Below are 24809 nucleotides of genomic sequence, written 5' to 3' on the forward strand. Positions count from 1 at the left end.
TGCAATAACCATGCTGGATAATTGCTAAGACCCAAGTGTCTGTTGTTATTTCCTCCCAATGTGTGTAAAACTTGGTTAGTCTCCCCCCCACAGGTGTTATGTGTTGGGGATTTGTGACCTTGAAGTCACTGTTTGTTTTGAGGAGTTTTGGGACTTTGGAACTTTCCTCTGTTTCTTTGAAACTGTCCTCCTCTATATTGTCCCCGAAAACCTCCCCGCTGATACTGGCTCTGGTAAGTGGGCTTTGTTTGTGAGGTTGTGGCTTCTGTGGTTTGCCCTCGAAACCCCCATCGAAATTGTGTTTTTCGAAATGTGCCTCTGCTCTGCGGGGAGTAGAGCGCACCCATGGCTTTGGCCGTGTCAGTGTCTTTTTTACGTTTTTCAATTGCAGTGTCCACCTCCGGCCCAAACAACTGCTGTCCGTTAATTGGCATATTCAGCACAGCTTGCTGTATCTCTGGTTTAAATCCTGATGTACGCAGCCATGCATGCTTCCTTATCGTTACTGCTGTGTTGACAGTTCTAGCAGCTGTGTCTGCAGCATCCATTGCTGATCGAATTTGATTATTGGAGATATTTTGTCCCTCTTCGACCACTTGCTGCGCTCTTTTTTGAAACTCCTTTGGCAAGTGTTCAATAAGGTGTTGCATCTCGTCCCAATGGGCCCTATCATATCTGGCTAGCAAAGCTTGCGAATTTGCAATACGCCACTGGTTTGCTGCCTGTGCCGCCACCCTTTTGCCTGCCGCGTCGAATTTTCTACTTTCTTTATCTGGAGGTGGTGCGTCTCCTGAAGTATGAGAGTTGGCTCCTTTGCGCGCTGCTCCAACTACAACAGAGTCTGGTGATAGCTGTTGTGTGATGTACACTGGGTCTGTTGGTGGCGGTTTATATTTTTTATCTACTCTTGGAGTAATGGCTCTCCCTTTGACAGGCTCTTCAAACACCTGTTTGGAGTGTTTTAGCATTCCGGGCAACATTGGCAGACTTTGATATTGACTGTGCGTAGACGACAGTGTATTAAAAAGGAAGTCATCTTCAATGGGTTCTGAGTGAAGGCTGACATTGTGAAATGCTGCTGCCCTTGATACCACTTGAATGTAGCCTGTACTATCCTCAGGTGGCGAGGGTCTTGCTGGATAGCATTGAGGACTATTGTCTGACACTGGTGCGTCGTAAAGGTCCCATGCATCAGGGTCATCTTGACTCATCCCCGTATGTGTTGGGGATTGCATCATTGGTGGAGTGGCTACCGGTGATAGTTGTGGAGAGTGATGTGGGGATGGTGGTGGTGTTATTTGTTTAGCCACTTTTGCTTGTGGCTTTTTGTCCTTGTCTTGGAAGGCAAGTTTTCGTTTCATTCTGATTGAGGGAAGAGTGCTGATCTTCCCTGTATCTTTCTGTATAAAGAGCCGCCTTTGCGTGTGATCTGGCTCTATTGTCTGTAATTCCTCTTCAAATCTGTGTGTCTTCATTTGAGAGGACAGTCCTTGTTCCTCTGAATAGGAACTAATTTTCGGTTCGGATGCCGGATGTTTTGGCACCGAAACCTTTTCTGCTGCTTTTTTTGGCTCCGACAAAATCTTTTTGCTTTTCGGCGTAGTGCCCTCTCGGTGCCGACCAATTTCGGTGCCGCTGTCTCGGTGCCGAATCTTTTCGGAGCCACTCTCTCGGGCCTGAGATTGCTGCGTGCCTGTATCTCGACCGGAGTCGGATGACTTCGACACCAGCTCGCCCTTTTTCGGTGCCCATGGACGGTCACCTATTTTTTGGGTTAAGCCATGGCCTGTTGGCGGTGGCGTCCCCTGGGCTTTGGCAGTCTTTTCGTGAGTTTTTTGTTTCAACGTCTTACTCACGGTTTTTTGGGCGTTTCTTCGGGATCGACCTCCTCAGAGTCCGAATCCTGGATGGAGAATGTTTCTTCCTCCTCCTCGAAACACCCTTGTCCTGTCGGCGCCGACGCCATTTGCAGTCTTCTTGCTCTTCGGTCCCTGAGTGTCTTCCTCGACCGAAACGCTCGACAGGCCTCACAAGTATCCTCCCTGTGTTCTGGTGACAAACACAAGTTACAGACCAGGTGTTGATCTGTATATGGATACTTGTTATGGCATTTTGGACAGAAGCGGAATGGGGTCCGTTCCATCAGCCTTGAAGAGACACGTGGCCGGGCCGACCAGGCCCCGACGGGAATCGAAAAACCCCGACGGGCCACCGGAGCTCTTCTCAATTCGGTATCGATCTGTTGTAACTAACCCGATACCGAACGCAAACAATACCGACGATTTTTCCGAGATTCTAACTAACTTTCCGACCCGAAACACGGAGCGAAAAGGAACACGTCCGAACCCGATGGCGGAAAAAAAACAATCTAAGATGGAGTCGACGCCCATGCGCAATGGAGTCGAAATGGGAGGAGTCCCTCGGTCTTGTGACTCGAAAAGACTTCTTCGAAGAAAAACAACTTGTAACACTCCGAGCCCAACACCAGATGGCGGGATGTGCACAGCATGTGTATCTGCAGCTACACATGCCATTGAACATAAAGTACCTTTATTTTTAGTATATCTGTGTATTGTGTTTTCTTATGATATTGTGCATATGACACTAGTGGTACTGTAGGAGCTTCACTCGTCTCCTAGTTCAGCCTAAGCTGCTCTGCTAAGCTACCATTATCTATCAGCCTATGCTGCTAGACACCCTATACACTAATAAGGGATAACTGGGCCTGGTGCAAGGTGTAAGTACCCCTAGGTATTCACTACAAGCCAGTCCAGCCTCCTACAGCAGCGAGCTAAATGTTTAGACACCAGGTGTTTCTTTTGTAAATTAGGCTTATTTTAGGAGTCAGACGTAAACGAGGACTGCACTGGAATAAAGTCAAAACAAATGTTTGTGACATGGGACAAGGTGGGAGGAACGGAATGTTGCAACACAACACAGGCAGCTACCAGCCTAAACACCCACAGTGAAAAGTGAGCAAACAAGAAATTACAAAAGTAGTCTGTCACAGCAACAGATAAAGAAACCAAAGTGGAATAACACAGTAGTTGGTCACTGCCTATGAAACAGAAAAAAGAGGGAGAAAAAGGCAGAACTGGCCACTAGCAAGCAAAGACTTTTTAAAGGACACTGCATCCAACATGCTTTAAGCCATAAGAAGTATATTAAAAGTATCCACGAGGTCAAACGCTTCGGCTCAACCTAACAAGTGGGTCAATTTATCAATCTATGATGGAATCAGAATTCAACCAATCATTCTTGCAAGATGTGATTGCAGATTAACTACTGTAGGAAGTTGTCTCTGTATATACTATTTCAAAGTAAGAAATAGTGTGCACAGAGTCCAAGAGTTCCCCTTAAAGGTAAGATAGTGGCAAAAGTAGATAATTCTAATGCTCTATTTTGTGGTAGTGTGGTCGAGCAATAGGCTTATCAGAGGATAGTGTTAAGCATTTGTTGTACACACACAGGCAATAAATGAGGAACACACACTCAAAGACTTACTCCAGGCCAATAGGTTTTTATATTGAAAAATATCTTTTCTTAGTTTATTTTAAGAACCACAGGCTCAAGATTTACATTAAACACTTTAAATGTAAGGTACTTCACTTAGATACTTTAGGAACTTTGAATGAAAACAATATCATGTACAGTCTTTGTAAAAATGGCAATAAGCTATTTTCAAAGTGGAAACAGTGCAAATATCAACAGTTCCTGGGGGAGGTAAGTAAAGGTTAGATTAGGAGGTAAGTAAAACACTTACAAGTCTCAGTCCTGGGGCATAGGCAGCCCACCGTTGGGTGTTCAGGGCAACCTCAAAGTTACCACACCAGCAGCTCAGGGCCGGTCAGGTGCAGAGGTCAAAGAGGTGCCCAAAACACATAGGCGCCTAAGGAGAACAGGCGTGCTCCGGTTCCAGTCTGACAGCAGGTAAGTACCTGTGTCCTCGGGGGGCAGACCACAGGGGTTTTGTAGAGCACCGGAGGGACAAGAGAAGGCACACAAAGTACACCCTCAGCAGCACAGGGGCGGCCGGGTGCAGTGAGCAAAGCAGGCGTCGGGTTTCAGGTAGGAATCAATGGAGGGACCCGGGGGTCACTCTAGCGGTGCAGGCAAGCACAGGAGGCTTCTCGGGACAGCCACCACCTGGGCTAGGCAGAGGGTCGCCTGGGGGTCACTCCTGCGTTGAAGTTCGGTTCCTTTAGGTCCTGGGGGCTGCGGGTGCAGTGTTGGTTCCAGGCATCGGGTCCCTTGTTACAGGCAGACGCGGTCAGGGGGAGCCTCTGGATTCTCTCCGCAGGAGTGAGCGCTGTGGGGGCTCAGGGGGGTCATCTCTGGTAACTCACGGGCTTGCAGTCGCCGGGGAGTCCTCCCTGAGGTGTTGGTTTTCTGCAGGTCGAGCCGGGGGCGTCGGGTGCAGAGTGTGAAGTCTCACGCTTCCGGCGGGAAACGTGAAGTCCTTGGAAGTTTCTTCTTTGTTGCAAAGAAGTAGCTGGTTTTGAACAGGGCAGCTGTTCACAGGAGTTTCTTGGTCCTGTAGTCCAGGGCAGTCTTCTGAGGCTTCAGAGGTCGCTGGTCCCTGTCAGATGCGTCACAGGAGCAGGTTTTCGAAGTTGGAGACAGGCCGGTAGGGCTGGGGCCAAATCAGTTGTCGTCTTCCTCCTTTTTGCAGGCTTGTAGGTCAGCAGTCCTTCTTTCTTCAGGTTGCAGGAATCTGATTTCCTGGGATCTGGGGAGCCCTAAATACTGAATTTAGGGGTGTTTTTAGGTCTGGGAGGGCAGTAGCCAATGGCTACTGTCCTTAAGGGTGGCTACACCCTCTTTGTGCCTCCTCCCTGTGGGGAGTGGGGCACATCCCTAATCCTATTGAGGGAATCCTCCAAACTCAAGATGGAGGATTTCTCAAGGCATGGGTCACCTCAGCTCAGGACACCTTGGTGGGTGACTCCTCCTTGTTTTTCTCATTATCTCCTCCAGCCTTGCCGCCAAAAGTGGGGGCAGTGGCCGGAGGGGTGGGCATCTCCACTAGCTGGGATGCCCTTGGGCACTGTAACAAAAGGGGTGAGCCTTTGAGGCTCACCGCCAGGTGTTACAGTTCCTGCAGGGGGAGGTGAGAAACACCTCCACCCAGTACAGGCTTTGACAAAGACACTCTCCCCATGTGGCCAGCATCATGTCTGGTGTGTGGCAGGCTGGCAGGAACTGGTCAGCCTACACTAGAAGTCGGGCATGTACTCAGGGGGCATCTCTAAGATGCCCTCTGGGTGTATCTTACAATAAACTGCACACTGGCATCAGTGTGCATTTATTGTGTTGAGAAGTTTGATACCAAACTTCCTAGTTTTCAGTGTAGCCATTATGGAACTGTGGAGTTCGAGTTTAACAAAGTCCCAGCCCATATACTCTTATGGCTACCCTGCACTTACAATGTCTAAGGTTTTGCTTAGGCACTGTAGGGGCATAGTGCTCATGCACTTATGCCCTCACCTGTCAACTTAGTCATTTTCTCCCCACCAGCACACACAAGCTGTGAGGCAGTGTGCATGTACTGAGTGAGGGGTCCCTAGGGTGGCATAAGACTTGCTGCATCCCTTGGAGACCTTCCCTGGCATCAGGGCCCTTGGTACCAGGGGTACCAGTTACAAGGGACTTACCTGAGAGCCAGGCTTGTGCCAATTGTGGAGACAAAGGTACAGTTTAGGGAAAGAACACTGGTGCTGGGGCCCGGTTCGCAATCTTTGGAAGGTGGCAGGGGCATTCTTTAAGCCAAAGGGCATCACAGTAAACTGGTAGTGCCCATCAGGTGTAGAGAATGCTGTTTTCTCTTTTGCTCCTGGTGCCATTCTTATTTGCCAGTACCCTGCTGTCAAGTCAAAGGTACTCAAGTATTTGGCAGCACCCAATTTATCAATCAGCTCATCTGACCTTGGAATGGGGTGAACATCTGTCTTGGTGACAGAATTAAGCCCTCTGTAGTCCACACAGAACCTCATCCCTCTCTTGCCATCTTTTGTGTGAGGTTTGGGGACCAAGCCCACTGGGCTAGCCCGGGGACTGTCAGAGTGCTCAATCACTCCCAACTCCAGCATCTTGTGGACTTCCACTCTGATGCTTTCCTTAACTTAGTCAGACTGTCTGAATATTTTGTTTTTGACAGGCATGCTGTCTCCTGTGTCCACATCATCATCTGACCAGGGGTTAGGGAAAATAGCTCAGCAAACTGCTGGAGGACTTGCCTGCAGTCAGCTTGCTGTTGGCCAGAGAGGGTGTCTGAGTAGATCACTCCATCTACTGTGCCATCTTTAGGGTCAGTGGAGAGGAAATCAGGGAGAGGTTCACGCTCTGCTTCCTGGTCCTCATCTGTAACCATCAACATGTTTACATCTGCCCTGTCATGGAAGAGTTTTAGGCGGTTAACATGGATCACCCTCTTGGGGGTCCTGCTAGTGCCTAGGTCCACCAGGTGGGTGACCTCACTCTTGTTCTCTAGCACTGGGAAAGGGCCACTCCATTGGTCCTGAAAAGCCCTGGGAGCCACGGCTGAAACTCAACCATAGCAGCCTTTTGGTCATACCACATCTTCTGGAGCTGTTGGCTGGCCTCAAGGTTTTTACTTGCCTTTTCCATGTACTCTGCCATCCTGGAACGTAGGCCTAGTACATAGTCCACTATATCTTGCTTATGCTCATGGAGAGGTCTCTCCCAGCCTTCTTTCACAAGAGCTAGTGGTCCCCTAACAGGATGGCCAAACAAAAGTTCAAAGGGGGAAAACCCTACTCCCTTCTGAGGCACCTCTCAGTAGGCGAAAAGCAGTCATGGCGAGAGGACATCCCATCTCCTTTTGAGTTTTTCAGGGAGCCCCATGATCATGCCCTTCAATGTCTTGTTAAATCTCTCAACAAGACCACTGGTTTGTGGATGGTATGGTGTGGTGAATTTGTAAGTCACCCCACACTCATTCCACATGTGTTTTAGGTAAGCTGACATGAAGTTGGTACCTCTGGCAGAAACCACCTCCTTAGGAAATCCCACTCTGGTAAAAATACCAATGAGTGCTTTGGCTACTGAAGGGGCAGTAGTGGACCTAAGGGGAATTGCTTCAGGGTATCTAGTAGCATGATCCACTACTACTAGGATATAATGATTTCCTGATGCTGTGGGAGGTTCAAGTGGGCCCACTATATCAACTCCCACTCTTTCAAAGGGGACCCCCACCACTGGAAGTGGAATGAGGGGGGCCTTTGGATGGCCACTTGTCTTACCACTGGCTTGACAGGTGACACAGGAGGCACAAAACGCCTTTACTTTCTGGGACATGTTGGGCCAATAGAAATGGTTGACTAACCTCTCCCATGTCTTGGTTTGTCCCAAATGCCCAGCAAAGGGAAGGTCATGGGCTAAGGTCAGAAGGAACTCCCTAAACTCCTGAGGCACTACCACTCTCCTAGTGGCACCAGGTCTGAGATCCCTTGCCTCAGTGTAAAGGAGTCCATCTTCCCAATAGACCCTGTGTGTTCCACTGACATATCCTTTTTCTTGGTCAGCAGCTTGCTGCCTTAGGCCTTCAAGAGAGGGACAAGTTTCTTGCCCCTTGCACAGCTGTTGCCTTGAGGGTCCCCCTGGGCCCAAGAGCTCAACCTGATAAGGTTCTAACTCCATAGGCTCAGTTCCCTCAGGGGATAGGACTTCTTCCTGAGAAGAGAGGTTCTGTTTCTTTTTCCGTGCTGAAGCTGGTTCCCCAGTCTTCTTTACTATTCTCTTGGAGGGTTGAGCCATTATTCTAGACTCCAACACCTCTTTTTCACCCTGAGTTCTGCACTGTGCCCTAGTATTGACACACACCAGTTCAGGGATACCCAGCATGGCTGCATGGGTTTTGAGTTCTACCTCAGCCCATGCTGAGGACTTCAGATCATTTCCAAGCAGACATTCAAATGGTATAGCAGAAGAGACTACCACCTGTTTCAGGCCAGTGACCCCCAGTTACCATAGCCATGGGATATACTTTAGTCTGATTGTCAGCATTGGTGAGTGGATAAGTTTGTCCAGTCAGGTATTGTCCTGGGGAAACCAGTTTGTCTGTCACAATAGTGACACTGGCACCTGTTTACCTCAGGACCTCTACTCTAGTCCCATTAATAAAGAGCTGCCGCCTGTATTTTTGCATGTTAGGCGGCCAGGCAGCTAGTGTGGCAAAGTCCACCCCACCCTCAGAGACTAATGTAGCTTCAATGTGAACCCTGATTTGCTCTGGGCACTCTGTTGATCCCACCTGGAGACTGGCTATTCCAGTGCTAACTGGAGTAGTAGTTGAAGTGGAACCTTTCTTGGGACAGGCCTGGTCTCCAGTTTGATGTCCATGCTGACTACAGCTGCGACACCAGGCCTTTTTGGGATCAAAGTTTTAACCTTGTACCCAAAAGAGGATTGTGAAGAGGCTTTGGACCCACCCCCCTGTGCAGGTTTTTGGGGCCCTGTAGAAGAGACTTAACTTTTTCCCTTGGATGCCTCAACACTCTTCCCTTGGGGAGGCTTTGTTACCCCTTTCTTTTGGTCACCCCCGTGGAAGTTTTGGTCACCCTTGTCTTGACCCAGTGGTCTGCCTTCTTTCCCAATTCTTGGGGAGAAATTGGACCTAGATCTACCAGATGCTGATGCAGTTTATCATTGAAACAATTACTTAAAAGGTGTTCCTTCATAAACAAATTATACAGCCCTTCATAATCATTTACACCACTGCCATTAATCCAACCATCTAGTGTTTTGACTGAGAAGTCAACAAAATCAACCCAGGTCTGGCTCAAGGATTTTTTAGCCCCCCTGGACCTAATCCTGTACTCCTCAGTTGAAAATCCAAAGCCCTCAATCAGAGTAGCCTTCATGAGGTCATAGGATTCTGCATCTTTTCCAGAGAGTGTGAGGAGTCTATCCCTACACTTTCCAGTGAACATTTCCCAAAGGAGAGCACCCCAGTGAGATCTGTTTACTTTTCTGGTTGCACAAGCCCTCTCAAACGCTGTGAACCATTTGGTGATGTCATCACCATTTTCATATTTTGTTACAATCCCTTTGGGGATTTTTAGCATGTCAGTATTCTCTCTGACCCTATTTAAGTTGCTGCCACCATTGATGGGAGCTAAACCCATCTCTTGTCTTTCCCTCTCTATGGCTAGGAGCTGTCTCTCCAAAGCCAATCTTTTGGCCATCCTGGCTAACATCTTCATTTAGGCTGCCCTCAATGCTTCCAGAGTTGCTGGACTCCCCTGTGGGAGAAGCAGCATCTCTGACTATCACTTGTGGAGTCAGGGTTTCAAGGACCCTGGTCTCACTAACTAGGACAGGAGGGAGGGAGTTATCCTCCAGGTCACTAGTTTCCCCCTCTGTAAGGTTGTCTTCAGAGGGGTGGTCTCTAGCAAACTCTGCCAACAGCTCCTGGAGCTGTACTTTGGTAGGGTTTGATCAAGTTTTTATATTTTGTATTTTACAGAGAGTCCTTAACTCTGACATCCTTAGATGCAGGAAAGGGGTGAGGTTGAGTTCCACCACCATCTCTTCTGTGCTAGACATTATTTTTCTAAAAGTTGGGATACTATTTAAGAATCTAAAATTATCTCTAGAACGTAATCCAAACTTTTACAAACTTTTAAACGCTAAAAGAAATGCTAACAGGGACTTACACAAGGCCCTAGCAGGACTTTTTAAAAATTTAGAAAAATAGCTCAAATTTCAAAAATCAGTTTCTAATGACAATTTTGGGAATTAAGTTGTGTGATCAGGTATTGGCTGAGTAGTCCAGCAAATGCAAAGTCTTAGACCCCACCGCTGATCCACCAATGTAGGAAGGTGGCTCTGTATATACTATTTCAAAGTAAGAAATAGTGTGCACAGAGTCCAAGAGTTCCCCTTAGAGGTAAGATAGTGGCAAAAGTAGATAATTCTAATGCTCTATTTTGTGGTAGTGTGGTCGAGCAGTAGGCTTATCAGAGGGTAGTGTTAAGCATTTGTAGTACACACACAGGCAATAAATGAGGAACACACACTCAAAGACTTACTCCAGGCCAATAGGTTTTTATATTGAAAAATATATTTTCTTAGTTTATTTTAAGAACCACAGGTTCAAGATTTACATTAAACACTTTAAATGTAAGGTACTTCACTTAGATACTTTAGGAACTTTGAATGAAAACAATATCATGTACAGTCTTTGTAAAAATGGCAATAAGCTATTTTCAAAGTGGAAACTGCAAAAATCAACAGTTCCTGGGGGAGGTAAGTAAAGGTTAGGTTAGGAGGTAAGTAAAACACTTACAAGTCTCAGTCCTGGGGCATAGGCAGCCCACCGTTGGGTGTTCAGGGCAAAACCAAAGTTACCACACCAGCAGCTCAGGGTGCATCAGTGTGCATTTATTGTGATGAGAAGTTTGATACCAAACTTCCCAGTTTTCAGTGTAGCCATTATGGAACTGTGGAGTTTGTGTTTGACAAACTCCCAGACCATATACTCTTATGGCTACCCTGAACTTACAATGTCTAAGGTTTTGCTTAGGCACAGTAGGGGCATAGTGCTCATGCACTTATGCCCTCACCAATGGTATAGTGCACCCTGCCTTAGGGCTGTAAGGCCTGCTAGAGGGGTGACTTACCTATGCCACAGGCAGTGTGGGGTTGGCATGGCACCCTGAGGGGAGTGCCATGTCGACTTAGTCATTTTCTCCTCACCAGCACACACAAGCTGTGAGGCAGTGTGCATGTGTTGAGTGAGGGGTCCCTAGGGTGGCATAAGACATGCTGCATCCCTTAGAGACCTTCCCTGGCATCAGGGCCCTTGGTACCAGGGGTACCAGTTATAAGGGACTTACCTGAGTGCCAGGGTTGTGCCAATTGTGGAGACGAAGGTACACTTTAGGGAAAGAACACTGGTGCTGGGGCCTGGTTAGCTGGGTCCCAGCACACTTTCAATCATAACTTAGCATCAGCAAAGGCAAAACGTTAGGGGGTAACCATGCCAAGGAAGCATTTCCTTACAACTACCAAGTATCCACTTTGAAGATTTCATTTTTTGAAAGTTGCTCTCTATCCATTTTTTGGAGGAAATAATGGAAATGGGACACTGGTCTTTTTATAATAAAACTCAACAAATCATGGCATTCACCTGGAGAAACATTGATTAAATAGAGGTTGCCCTTTAGCAAAATTAGCACAATGATCAATTGCCTCGGAGTGCGACTGACAAAGTGACTCCCTTCTGTGTGCTCCTTGGAGTTGGAGTGGTGGAATGGGCTTATGTCCTGCTTCTCTTTTTTATGCTTGTGTTGGACTTTCAAAAATAATTTTGAAATAGAATGAAATGCTATGGGACCCAAGATGGTGGAAGGAAGCAGGATGAATCAGCTATGATCAGTAAAAGATGATGCATTAATTAACACAGAGAATAGAAACAAATCTTAACACATAGGTTGTGGCCATCTAAACACAAGGACTAAATGACATAAGGAGAGTGCGGTGCACCCAAGGCTTTGTGGAAACGTTTTAGGAGAGAACTTTGGAACCCATGGATCAAGTAGAAAACCCTGAGTTTAAAACTACGGCATGGCACACAGATAATTCCAGATTAGAATTTGAACACATCTTCACTAGTGAAACTACTACAATAAACTCACAAAGATACTGAATATATTACAGTCTATACTACATACTATGTTTAAGGACTATAACTGCTAAAGAGATGGAACTGGAAAATATAAATAGGGTATAGTTGTTCGAAAGCATTTAAGAGTAGCGGGCAGGATACAGAAGTATGAAGTTCATGTTGTAAAGTGTTGAGAAGTGGCAATGGGTATCCACACAACAAAATAAGAGTAAACTACCTGTACTTAAGTATTTTATCATATTAAAGATTGGATTTAGTAGGAAAAATTGTACAATGGATAGGTGTTTGATTATGAAACTCTTTGTGGAAAAGTAACTCATTTTCACAGTAGTCCCCTGAGATGTTGCTTACTTTGATTTGTCCACAGCGTTAGATTTAGCTGATAAAAATATTTTATGGAACAAGAAGCAAGCACCAGGATTATCAAGTCACTGCTAAATTTAATAACTGAGCTGCATAAAGTTTATTTAACTAGAATATAGCTAAGTAAGAATGTGTGTTTGCGGCCAAAAAAATAAATACACCAAATGGGCAACAGGAAAGTTATATGTTAGCCCAGAGAGAATACTTAATATAAATCGCTGACACACTTAAGGCTCTTAAGCATTATGCTTCCTACCTAAATTGCATCAGAAGCTAACTATGTTTTCTTCAGATGACACCATCTTGTTTGATTTGACTCCAATAGGCTTGCAACATGCACTAGACATGTTTGCTCAGTATTGTAAATGGAAATTAACAAAGATAAAAGCAACGTTATGGTATCTGTCAGAAAACAAAACAGAGTGAATTTAAAAAGAAGCTAGATAGTAACTTTGTTTTGAAGAACAAAGTTACTAAGTATTGCTATTTAAGATTACCTTTTTCTAATAATTTATCGTTTTGAAACCACATCAAATTAACTGTAAGTTGAGCTAATATGGTGGCTGATGCTCTGGGAAAGTTTTATAGGGATATGGGGCACAAATCAATTGAGGTCACAACTGATAAAAATATCTATTTTGTAGCTCTGGCTGAGGTTGGCTCAAAGTACACTAGTAAGTGCAATACTATTTGAATTGGATCAGAATATTAGTCAATAGTATGCTTGATTGAACATTCACTAAATACTGCTAGTGAAGTAACAGTTTGGTGTAGGGGAAATTTACAATCAATCTTTCTAAAGCTAACGCTGAATATAGAAGAAGGGGGTACCAAAGGGTGAATAGTGATAGAAAAATATTAAAAATAGTAATTATAGTAATTAGAGAGTCAGATTTATGATCAAAAAGTAATTAAAAAGGGAATAGATATGTGGAGATATGCAATACAACTAGAATGCTGTTTCCACAATCTTATCTAATTAAAAACTAGTCAACTGAAATTAGGAGATGGATGCTAAAATTTAGATTAGGCCAATTTCTAAATAAGGAGGTAAGAGGGTGTTGGGCAAAACACTGTATTAGATACTAAATCTCCACTGTGCAATTTTGGACCACAAACTTTAACCTTTACATTGCTATTTTACGATGCATTAGGATTTTGTTAGAGAAGTCAGAGCCTCAATACCATCACGGGTGACAAAAAGCGCTCTACAAATCTTCTCATTGATTGAGAAGTAGGCTACTATCTATTATTACAAAGAGGACGTTTCAGAAAATAAGACATTTAAATAAATATTTAATGTGTTGAGGGCATGCAAATATGACAAGCTGGAAAAGGTTTCTACGATGTTTGAAAAACTGATGCAAAAAGGTGAATTCTTATAAGATGTCTTTTAACTGAATAATGACTTGTGATTTTATCATGTTTGTATTATGTATTTAGGCAGAAACCAAAATTGAACATGGGGTTGTAATGACCCTCTTCTTAAGAACAGCAAATGTCAAATACAAAAGATGAAATTTTACCTGATATCCTTTAACAAGTACAGTCTGCATCTCTTTTAGAACATACTGCAGGTAGACTGGGCCCAACGTCTCCATTATTTTGATTAGAGTGTTCCTTGCAATGTCACGAATCTCCTGCAGCCTGCTCCTCAGCAGCATGCATACTTTGAGCAAAATACTGGAATTAGTAAAAGAGAAATATACAGTGAGATGACAGCTCCAAAATCAGCAGCTTGCTGCAGCAAACAAAAGGTGCAGATTCCGATCCACAACCTAGCAACCGAGACTATGCAAAACCTCCCATCCAACTCAAAATAAAAGCTACTTAGTAACATGAAAGCAAAGAACAGTTTACTTGCATTCCGTAACATTCGTTTTGGTGGAAACATTACCTAATCACAGATAGCACACCTTATGAACTCCCCCAGAAGCCAGAATGGATACAGATGTTTTTATGCAATAGATCCACATGCTAGTAGGTGGTGCCTTTGAATGGTACAGGACTTTCACACTTCCTCCAAAAAGGATGGTGCAGAGCTGTCGACAAAGGCCATTCCTGCATGCTTATGTCAGTTTTTAAAGGTAACTTCCACGAGTCCATGTGCAGAGCAAAAGATGAGTCAGAAAATAGACAGTGAGTTAAATTTAAAATAAGATCTTATGACTGCCCCTATAAGTCCACTCCACAGAACAGGGAAAAGCGTGATTAGGCAGGTTAGCAGAGGGATAGCTATAGTATGCATCACATAGAGCATTACCAAAGGTAAGTAACTTGTCCTTGTGATGGATACTTTTAAATGCAGATTCTTCACCTTTTGAATAGATACAAATGCAATATTCTCCAAAAGATGGTGAGTTGAGGAGTGGACTTTGTATTAGGGAGCCTTTCAGAACCTAATGAGCAGGATGGCCCTCCCTAATTACATCAGTCTCAATACAATAGTGTCTGGTGAAGATGTGGACAGACATCCATGTAGCAACCTGGCAGTTGTCCCTCACTGAATACTCCTGGCCAAATATGTACTTGTGATCTTGGCACTTGTGGAAATGGGTGGGAGGCTCCTTATTGGCCTTCTTAACTGCCATTCTCTTCTTTGCACTAGTGAATCCAGTAAGTAATCTACTCTGTGCTTCCTAGTTCAATTCATATAGAAACTTTGCAGATATATCTGAGTAAGTATTTTTTCTTCCTTAGATAGAAGTGGCACAGAGAATAAGGGACAAATGTAATGGACTATGCCACATGGAAGGGCAACGCCAATTTCAGGAGAAAGAATGCCCGAGTTCTGAATACTAATCTGTCATGGAAGAAAGTGGTATACGGCAGCTGCAGTGACAGCAACTGCAGGTCACTGATGCAGCATGCAAAAGTGATTGCTATGAGGAAAAAGCCTTAATGGTCTGCTATCTCTAAGAACAATGCTGCATGAGAACAGAGGAAGTGCACATAAAGACTAAGTATAAAACTAAGAAACACTGAGGCACAAGAAAAAGCATTGGAGGAAATATTTAAATAAGATTATTAAAAAAAACATCACAATTGGTGACTTAAGGGGAAGCTAATATGGCAAGTACAAAAAAGGCTGAAATATAATCTTTAATGGTGCCCATGGCAAGGCCTTGCCAGACCAAAAGCAAATAGGAGAAGATCAGAAAGTTTAGCTTGAAGCAAAACGACCTGACAGTTCTCCTGCTAGGTCTCCAGCTTTACCCCGTAGTAAGTGCGGGAAGCCATTGTACCCCTGTACTGGACATAGGTCACTACCTATGTCAAGCTACATAACGGTAACTCCGAACCTGGCATCTTTTGTATCAAACATGTCAGTATCACACCCCAATACTGTTGCCAGTATTGGTTGTATCATTCCATGCACTCTGGGGGCTCCTTAGAGGATCCCCAGCATTGCTCCTACCAGTCTTCTGGGGTTTTCAGACAGCCAGTGCTGCTGCCACCTCTCAGATAGGTTTTTGCATTCTTTCTGCTTGACCAGCTCAGACAGAGGAGGGCACAACAAAGGATTTCCTGAGGGAGAGGGAGGTAATACCCTCTTCCTTGGAAATAGGTGTTGCAGGGGTTGGGAGGGGGTAGCTTCCCCAAGCCAATGGCATACTTTGAAGGAAACATTTAGTGTCCTCCTTCCATAAATCGGTTTGCACCAATCCAGGGACCCCCGGTCCCTGCTCTAGTGCGAAACTGGACATAGGAAAGGGGAGTGACCACTCCACTGTCCTTCACCACCCTAGGGGTGGTACCCAGAGCTCCTCTAGTCGGCCACTTGATTCTGACATCTTGAATCCAAGGTGAGCAGAGGCCCCTGGGAGCATCTGAGTGGCCAGGTCACGTAGGTGACATCACAGCCTCCTTCTGATAGGTGGTCACCCTGCTTGGTGACCAATTCCCCTTCAGGGGCTATTTAGGGACTCCCTCTTGGATGGGTCCTCAGATTCAATGTGAAGATTCCAGCAGGACTCCTCTGCATCGTTTACTTCATCTTCTGGCCACTGGGACAGCAACTGGACCCTCCAGGAACTGGCAATCTGCAACTTCAGCGATGACTCTGCTCTGCAACACTGTTTCTCTGGCTCCTTCCAGCAACTGCAACATTTCCCCCGCTGTGCATCCTCTGAGGGCAGTGAGTCTTTAGCTTGCAAAAGAAGTAAGAAGGAATCTCTCTTGGAGTGAAGGAGTCACTCCCCTGCATCTGCAGGCACCAACTGCAACGACGACCGACTGAGTTGATCTTCTCCTCCAGAGCTGCATGAATCATGCATCACAGGTGGTGGGCTGGAGTGATCCCCTTGATCCTCTCTACCAGCTGTTCAACTTGGTAGACGGTAAGCCCTTGCCTCTCCTTGCAGGACAGTACCCCTGTGCACCACAACTCTTTCAGCTACCAAGGCTTGATTGCTCCTCCTCCAAGGGAACTTCAGACTCTGTGTAGCCCCAGCCCCCAGCACTCCTTCCTGCAAATCACACTCTCCTGCCTGCTGCCCCAGCGATGTGGGACGCCTCTTCAGGTGTGATGCATGGGCCTCAATGCGACTTCTGTGCTTGCTGCCAGTATGTTGCCTGTGGGGACTCCCTCCTCTTCATGTGACTCTCCCAGCTGCTGAGGGTCACCCCGGACTCCCATCCTTGGGTCGAGTCCCCTGTACCTTGCTAATCCTCTTCAGCCTTGCAAACCATCTTTTCTGTCTCTTCCATTTGCCAAGGCTTCTTGGTGGTTGTCCAGCACCACTAACCAACTGCATCTCAACTGCTAACGTGGGACATCACTTGCATTACTCCGGGGACTTCTCTTCATCTCCTGTGTTGCGCTGCTGACCTTCTTCTTCCACCGTGGACGTGGTCCTGCATCCACAGAAGGGTGGGTAGTGGCTCCTGCCACAACCAGAAACTCCATCACAAACTGGACTTGGTCCTCTTCCTTTGCAGGTCCTCTTCCGTCAGGATCCACCTTTGAGTTCTTCCAGTCTTGGTTGGGTCTTGCATAATCCTTTTCCAAAGTCCCCCTGTTGGTTTTAGGGAAAACCAGGTACTTACCTCTGCTCTCCTGGTCCCTGGGGGCCATACTGGTTCTCACTTCTTGGGTTTCCTAGTTCCTCCACCTCCTTTCTACTGCTTCTACTTCCTTGGGTGGGGCACTGCCTTTCACATAACACTTTTTTAGTATATGGCTTGGCCCTTCCCTTGGGCCCTCACTATTTACTTTTGCTTTACAAATGCTTATTGATTCCTATGCTATTTACTGATTGCTAATGTGCATATAATAGTGTGTTTATTTGTAAGTATTTGCGTTACCCAAATAAAGTGCCTTTATTTTTGTAACACTGTTTAGTTATTTAATGTGTTTAAGTGCTGTGTGACTAAAGTGGTATTGCATAAGCTTTGCATGTCTCCTAGATAAGTCTTGGCTGCTCATCCACAGCTATCTCTAGGGATCCGTGGCTTCTTCCTAGACACTTCACTAATAGGGATACCCAGACCTGGTATAAGGTGAATACACCACAGGTGCTCACCACACACCAGGCCAGCTTCCTACAAGCAGCAACACATTGAATGACTCTGACCATCAGACCTAGGACCTGCACCCACTCCCTCCGACCATGCCAGAATCCTCGTAACCATCATTGACAACAAACTCACCATGAAATCACAGATCAACGCTGACTCCTCTGCCAGCTTCTTCACTTTGCGCATGCTACGTAAGATCTTTACACAGCTTCACACGAGATGCACTGTGACACAGGTCCTCATCACCAGCCGCCTCGACTACGGCAACGCCCTCTACGTAGGAATTGCAGCTTACAGAGACTTCAGAACATACAGAACGCCACAGCCAGGCTCATCCTCTGCCTTCCCAGATGAACCCACATCACACCCCACCTCAGGCAAATTGACTGGCTCCCCATACAGAAGAGATGCCAATTCAAGCTGCTGACCCACGCACACAAGGCTCTACACAACCAAGAATCTGTGTAAATTAACCACTGTCTGAACTTCCACCAACCGTTGAGAAGACTACACTCGGCCTTACTTTCACTTGCCCGTACACCCCACATCTACCAAAACAGAAGTGGAGGACGCAGCTCCTCTCACACCACAGGAAAAACATGGAACAGCCTCCCCACGCACCTCCAGGCCATCACCCCACTTCCATAATTCCAAATGGCCCTCAAGACCTGGCTGTTCGAATAAACATCCAGGACCTGCAAACTGCTAGAGTCGTGCATTATATATCCTGACCGATTGATTGAAGGACTCACTAAAGGGCCTCAACATTTCAGAGGTTGAAGAATCTGGTTGCAAAATGTCTGAGAAAATAAATTTGCCTTCAATTCTACAGCTTGGCAGCTGTAATTCTAGCATCTGAGTGCCTCTGTAATCTACCACTGTGAAAACGGCGCTCTCTTATAGGGTGTCAAATGACAAGTTGTAACCAGTCTCAAGGGAAGTGTCATGGGCACTTACATTTTGCAGGCCTTGATACAGATCAGCACTAATGCATTGAGGGGAGAAGAAATATTCCACCTTTTCTTCATCATCATCATCATGAGAAACATACTGAAAAACCTGTAGTGTCAGAATTAGATCCAATGATAGCTTTTTATAATAAAAGCACAGAGGAAAGGGCATTGTGGAGGGGGGTGGTTAATTGCCAAGATCTAGCTGAACTTGGCTGTGGATTCAAAACTGGCATTGGGGTCGGCTCCAGAACGAGGTTGAACAGATGTGGACTTCAGGCAAATGAGTGAAGTGGCCTAGTGCAGACACTGTGCTGGGCAATGACTGGAGCTAGGGCAGGCTGAATCACCAGTAGTCCAACTGTTGGTCATGGCACCTGAGGTTTGGATAATGGAAATAAACTGGTATTTATATGGCTTAATATATATGAAAATGTGAACTCACATTTGGCAAGAACCAAGGGTTGTTCTCATTACCATCCTGTCTCTGAATTTTCAAATGAAGTTCTTGTGCAGTGAGGGCCTTGAGTTTACGCACCTCCTGTAAAGATGTGACTCGATTAAGAAGCCTGTTTTGAGTGTTAAGTACTTGAGTGCTTAAAGGTTAGCATGATGAGCTGGTTTAGCACTAGGTTTAGGTTACACATTGGTGTGGGGGCTGACCGTGGTTTGCCTCATCTAGGAATCTCTTGGTCACTGGTGTTCACAAGAAACTGAGTCCAAGATGCTGGTGTTCACAAGACACTGAGTCCAAGATGCCCCTTGTGTAAGCCACTATGGCTGGCAGGTGCACCTCCAGCATAGAAGAGTCCTTCATTGAGCGAGTGAGGTATTTGAGGGTGGTAGTGTCCTGAGTCCAGTCTCTCCCAGGTCATTTCCTGTTACACCAGTGCCTTTACCTGTTCCATTTTGCGGTGCAGCACTTTCTAGTGTTAGATCCTCTTGCCTCTTTGAGCACCTCCACGGGCATTTTAAGGTAGATTTAGGTGGTTGAACTCTGCCGCTGAGTGTGACTGGTTCAGGTGGTATATTTGACCACACCTGTAATGTTAACAGATCCTGATGTGCTGTCAGTCTCATAACTGTGCCTTGCACAATTTCCAACAGGACAGAGAACCAAGTACGGCTAGACACTGTGGTGCTATCAGGATTATGGTCACAGGTGCTTTCTTGCATCTCTCCAATACCGGTGGTTTGAGTGGGACAGAGGTAAAAGTGTATGCAAATTTCCCTGACCATTCTACTGACAGGGTTTTTACTAGTGTAGGAAAGTGTCTCTTTCTGACCCGGTTACCCCGCACTTTGTGCCTGGTATCTGATGTGATTTTGACTGTAAGTGCATTGAGTTCTTGCTAATCAGGTCCCCAGTGCCAGATCTCTTTCCCAAAACTGCACAGTTGTTTAACAAATTGGCAAAACCTTTAGCACTCTCTGTAAGTCCCAGGTAAATGGCTCCCCTGGTACATAGGGCCTGAGGTACTAGAGAGGGTCCCCAAGGGCTGCAGCATGAATTGTGCCACCCTAAGGGACCTCTCACAAAGCACATGACAGGCTTCCATTGCAAGCTGCATGTCTTGGTGCAGACAAAAGTGAAAATACCCCATGGCACACAGCCTGTGTGCAATGCCCCCTAACACTGCATGCAATATTTGTAAATCACCCCTCTAGCAGGCTTTAAAGCCCTAAGGCAGGGATCATTATATTACACGCAAGGGCATATCTGCACAAGCAGATATGCCCCTGCTATGTCTTTGTCAATTCTCAGACATAGTAAGTGACCAGAAAAGCCATCTTAAATGCATGTGCTGGACATTGGTCAACAAGAGTTCCTCAGCTACATGATGCTTCACTGAAGATAGGGATGTTTGCTATCAAACATCTCATATTGGTGAACCCACATTGCCAGTGTTAGATTTACCAATGAATGCACCCAGAGGGCACCTTAGAGGTACTCCCTGAAGCCCTACCAGCCTCTGGTGTCCTGGCTGACCTGCTCCTGCCACCAGAGACACTGTTCTGGACCCCTAGTTTGAGAGCCTTCTGCTCTTAGGAGGCCCAGGACAAAAAAACTGTCCTGGAAGAGGGTGTAACATCCCCTCCCACACGATGACCTGCTTATTAACCTTCCTAAGGTGGCAAGCCTCAAAAGGCTGCCGCATTTGAAATGCGAATCTGGCTCCCCTCACAGGAGAGGAAGCCACCCCCCCCCCCCCACTCCCCCCCAGTCCAGAGCCCATTTGGCACCTGGACAGGTGGAAAAATTAGCTAGTCAGGTAAGCGTGCCACTCCCAGGCTAGTACCACCCCTAGGGTGGGCTACTGCCAGGTTGACCCGAATTTTCAGAAGTAGTGATCTTTGTGATGGCATACTTAGGAATTCTGGGATAGGGTTATGCCCACTTCTCACAGGAAGTGGTCATATAGGGGACATAGGGTTCCCCAAGGGTCAGTAGTCCATTGGCTACTACCCTACACAGCCCAAACACCTTTAAAGTCAGTATTTAGGGTAGCCCCTGGTACCAGAGAACAAGATCCTGATTACTTAAGAAGACGAAGGACAAAGAACAATGAAAGCAGAAGAGCAGAAAAGAAGCAGCTGACCTGGGACCAACCCCACTGGCCTGTCTGCATCCGTCGTCAAAATCTGCACTAAAAGTTGACTCGTCCTGCAACTGTGACTCCAGAAACCCAGTAGGATTGCCTGCCTTTGAAAAAGACTCAATATCTCCTATGTAAAGCGTACCTGTTCTCCAGCAATTCCAAAAGAAGGGACTCTGAAGCCTCTGGAACCGGCAAAACCCAACACCTTAAGTCACCAATGCACCCTTTGCCTAAAACCCAAGTTGAAGTGGACCACCGGTGCCAACAAAGTTCCCCAGCCCTCCAGAGTCCGAGTCCATCATGGATTCACCATCCAGCCTCTGTGTGCAGCCCCTCTCTACTACGACTGCTCCAATCAAGAAAACCCGAATTCTAAGGACACCTTAGGTTCAGCCTGACCGGCCACCTGATAAAAGCCGGCAGCCTCTTTCTACAGTGACCGATTTCCTTAGAAATGCTTTGGGCACCCTATGCTGTTTTGCACTCTGCACCCGACCGGCCCAGTCCTGCTGAGGGTGTACTCTGGGTGCTGCCTTGCACCTTGCCCACTACTCACTTTAACCGCAAGAGATTGGTCTTCTAAGTTGCTGTACTCTACCTGTTTGCAGAACTTGTTTTTCCTCCCATAGGATATGTAGGAAGTTGGCTCTGTATATACTATCTCAAAGTGAAAGATAGTAGGCACAGAGTCCAAGGGTTCACCTTAGAGGTAGATAGTGGCAACATTAGATAATACTAATGCTCTATTTTGTGGTAGAGTGGTCGAGCAGTAGACTTATTAGAGGGCAGTGTTAAGCATTTGTTGTATACACACAGGCAATAAATGAGGAACACACACTCAAAGACTTAACTCCAGGCCAATAGGTTTCTATATAGAAAAATATTATTTTCTTTATTTTAGAACCACAAGATTCAGAATTTAGGTAAGTACATAAATTGTAAGGTACTTCACACAGGTAAGTATGGAACTTTGCATTAAAACAGTAATGCACACAGTTTTGACAAAAATTGCAATAAGCTTTTTTAAAAGTCGACTGCAAAATTCAACAGTTCCTGGGAGAGGTACGTACAGGTTCATTTTTGAGGTAAGTAACGCACTTACAAGTTCAGTCTCCGGGGCATAGGCAGCCCACCGTTGGGGGTTCAAGTGAACCCCAAACACCTAGCACCAGCAACACAGGTCCGGTCAGGTGCAGAGGTCTAAGTAGGGCCCAAACAACATAGGCGCCTATGGAGAACAGGGGTGCTCCGGTTCCAGTCTGCTAGCAGGTAAGTACCTGCGTCCTCGGGGAGCAGACCAGGGGGATTTTGTAGAGCACTGGGAGGGTCCCAAACAGGCACACCAAATACACCCTCAGCGGCACAGGGGCGGCCAGGAGCAGTGTGTGAACAAGGCATGGGGTTGTAGATAGGAAACAATGGAGGGACCCGGGGGTCACTCTGGTGATGCAGGCAGGGCTCAGGGGCTTCTCGGGCCAGCCAACGACTGGGCTAGGATGAGGGCCGCCTGCTGGTCACTCCTGCACCGGTGGTTGGTTCTTCTTGGTCCTGGAGGCTGTGGGTGCAGTGCTTTGTCCAGGCATCGGGTTCCTTTGTTACCGGGCAGTCGTGGTCACGGGGAGCCTCTGGATACTCTCTGCAGGTGTCACTTTGGGGGTGCAGGGAGGTCGACTCAGGGTGTCCACGTCGTTGAGTCGCCAGAGGGTCCTACCTGCTGTGTTGGGTTCTCTGGACACGGGCAGGGTGCATCGGGTGCAGAGTGTGAAGACCCACTACTATCAGATATTTTGTGAAAACCTTAGATGCAGATTTTATCCAAAGGGGCAGTACTCTGAACTGGAAATGTATCTCATTCACAATGAACCTCAGGACTTGTATTTGCAGGCACATGTAGGTACACGCTTTTCAGGTCTATAATAGCCATACATTCTCTCTTGAGCAGACATGGAATGACCTACTGCACATTGTTATCCTGAACCTTTGCATCTTGATGAATTTATTCAACATATGTAAGTCTAGTATACGTCTGAGTGTCTTGTTCAGTTTCAGTACTAGAAAATAAAACAGTGTAGACCTCCTGTTTCTTCTCTGATGTTTGTACCTCCTCTACGGCATTTCTCTGTAGCAAGTCTGCAACCTACGGTTGAAGACGGGTGGAGTCTTGCTTGCTGCAGGTCTTTACTTTTGGGATGATCGTTGCTTGTTGGGCCCGGTCCGCAAGGAGAGGGTCTTCTTCCTCCAGCCCTCAAGCAAAAAAAGGGTTGTCTAAGGATGCTGGCATGTTGCCACCTTGGAGCTGGCAATTGCGCACAGGCCTGTGTTGTGATGTTGGCTTGAGGGGTGGTAGGATGGCTCCTCCCATTAATGGAATCCTTTTCCAAAGTGCAAAATTGAAGGGTTCCCATGGACTTAGCTGTGTCCTTCTCATTTTTTTATTCTCTGCAGAGAAGTGTCCACTGCGTTAAAAAAAAAGGTTACCTCCATCAATGGCATGTTGACTACTGCAGCCTAGACTTCTTGCTTGAACACAGACACCCTTAGCCAAGCGTGTCTTCTCAAGGTGATGTCTGAGCACAACTGTCTGCTGGCCATGTCAGCTGCAACCAGTGCTGACTTGAGGCATGTGCTGGCAATGGTTTTTCCCTTGTTAATAACTGCCCTTGCCATCTTTTCATAGCTCTCTAAAAGGTGCAGCACGAGGTCTTCCGTACCCTCCTACTGCTGGTGTTCACACCTATTGAAGGGTGCATTAACGTTGGCGATGCCCCTTTGGATGGCCGCTGACATCTGCATCTTCCTTCCAACCAACCCAACTCTTTTGCTCTCCTATGTTGGGGGCACCACTGGGCAGGTGTGTTAGCCCTCTTCCTTGCTGTAGTGACAATGATGGAGTCAGCAGTAACATGCCATTGATGGAGGATGGGTCCTGGGTGGTATGTATGTACTTTTTTTCCATCCTGATGGTGATTGCCTTGGCACCCGCAAGTCCTCTAAGATTTTCTTGTCCTTGATCGAGCACACTGATCAGCATAAGAAACATGTAGGAAAGTGGCCCTTTTGACATGGTCACCCAAACGTATTGCCACTGATAATGATGTTTTTTGATTGAAGGTGCACTGGGTTCCTGCTAACCAGGTCCAGCCAGTGTTCTTTCCCTAAAATGAGGTAACAGTTCTAATTATGTACAATTGGCACACATTTTGGCACCCCTGTAAGTCCCTAGTAAATGGTACCCCTGGTACAGAGGGCATGGGTACTACAGAGACCTAAGGGCTGCAGCAAGTATTTTGCCACCCTAAGTGACATCCTCTACAAACTGCATGCAGCCTGCCATTGCAGACTGCATGTCATGGTGCAAACCGTGAGTGAAAACACGACAGCACGCACACTGTGTGCCATGCCAAAATCACTGGAGATAATATATTTAAGTCAACCATACAGCAGGTCTTAGAGCCCTAAGGCAGGATGCATTATATTTTATGTGAGGGCATATCTCCACGACTAGATATGTCCCTGTGATGTCTAGTTCTATTACTAGACATTGCAAGTGACCATGGAAGCCATCTTAAGGTATGTGCTGGGCACTGGTCATTACAAGTTATCCAGCTACATAATGGCTTCACTGAAACCTTTGGTATTTGTTATCAAACAGCTCATCTTAGCGAAACCGAGGCCTTTATTGGGTTTAATATGACATGCACCCAGAGGGTACCTTAGAGGTGCCCC

At 46.3% G+C, this 24809-nt stretch overlaps 1 protein-coding gene across 1 annotated transcript in view; it reads right to left on the reverse strand.

Moving 5' to 3' along the window:
• The window catches only part of UTP20 (UTP20 small subunit processome component), a 966235-nt gene that overhangs the window by 316327 nt on the left and 625099 nt on the right, over positions 1-24809 (reverse strand). Inside the window, exon 43 of the mRNA XM_069229033.1 lies at positions 13540-13696. Coding sequence (XP_069085134.1) covers positions 13540-13696 — 157 coding nt within the window. The remainder of the gene's footprint in view (positions 1-13539; positions 13697-24809) is intronic.

Source organism: Pleurodeles waltl, chromosome 4_1 (genome assembly GCF_031143425.1).
Source record: "Pleurodeles waltl isolate 20211129_DDA chromosome 4_1, aPleWal1.hap1.20221129, whole genome shotgun sequence".
Classification (NCBI taxonomy): Eukaryota; Metazoa; Chordata; class Amphibia; order Caudata; family Salamandridae; genus Pleurodeles; species Pleurodeles waltl.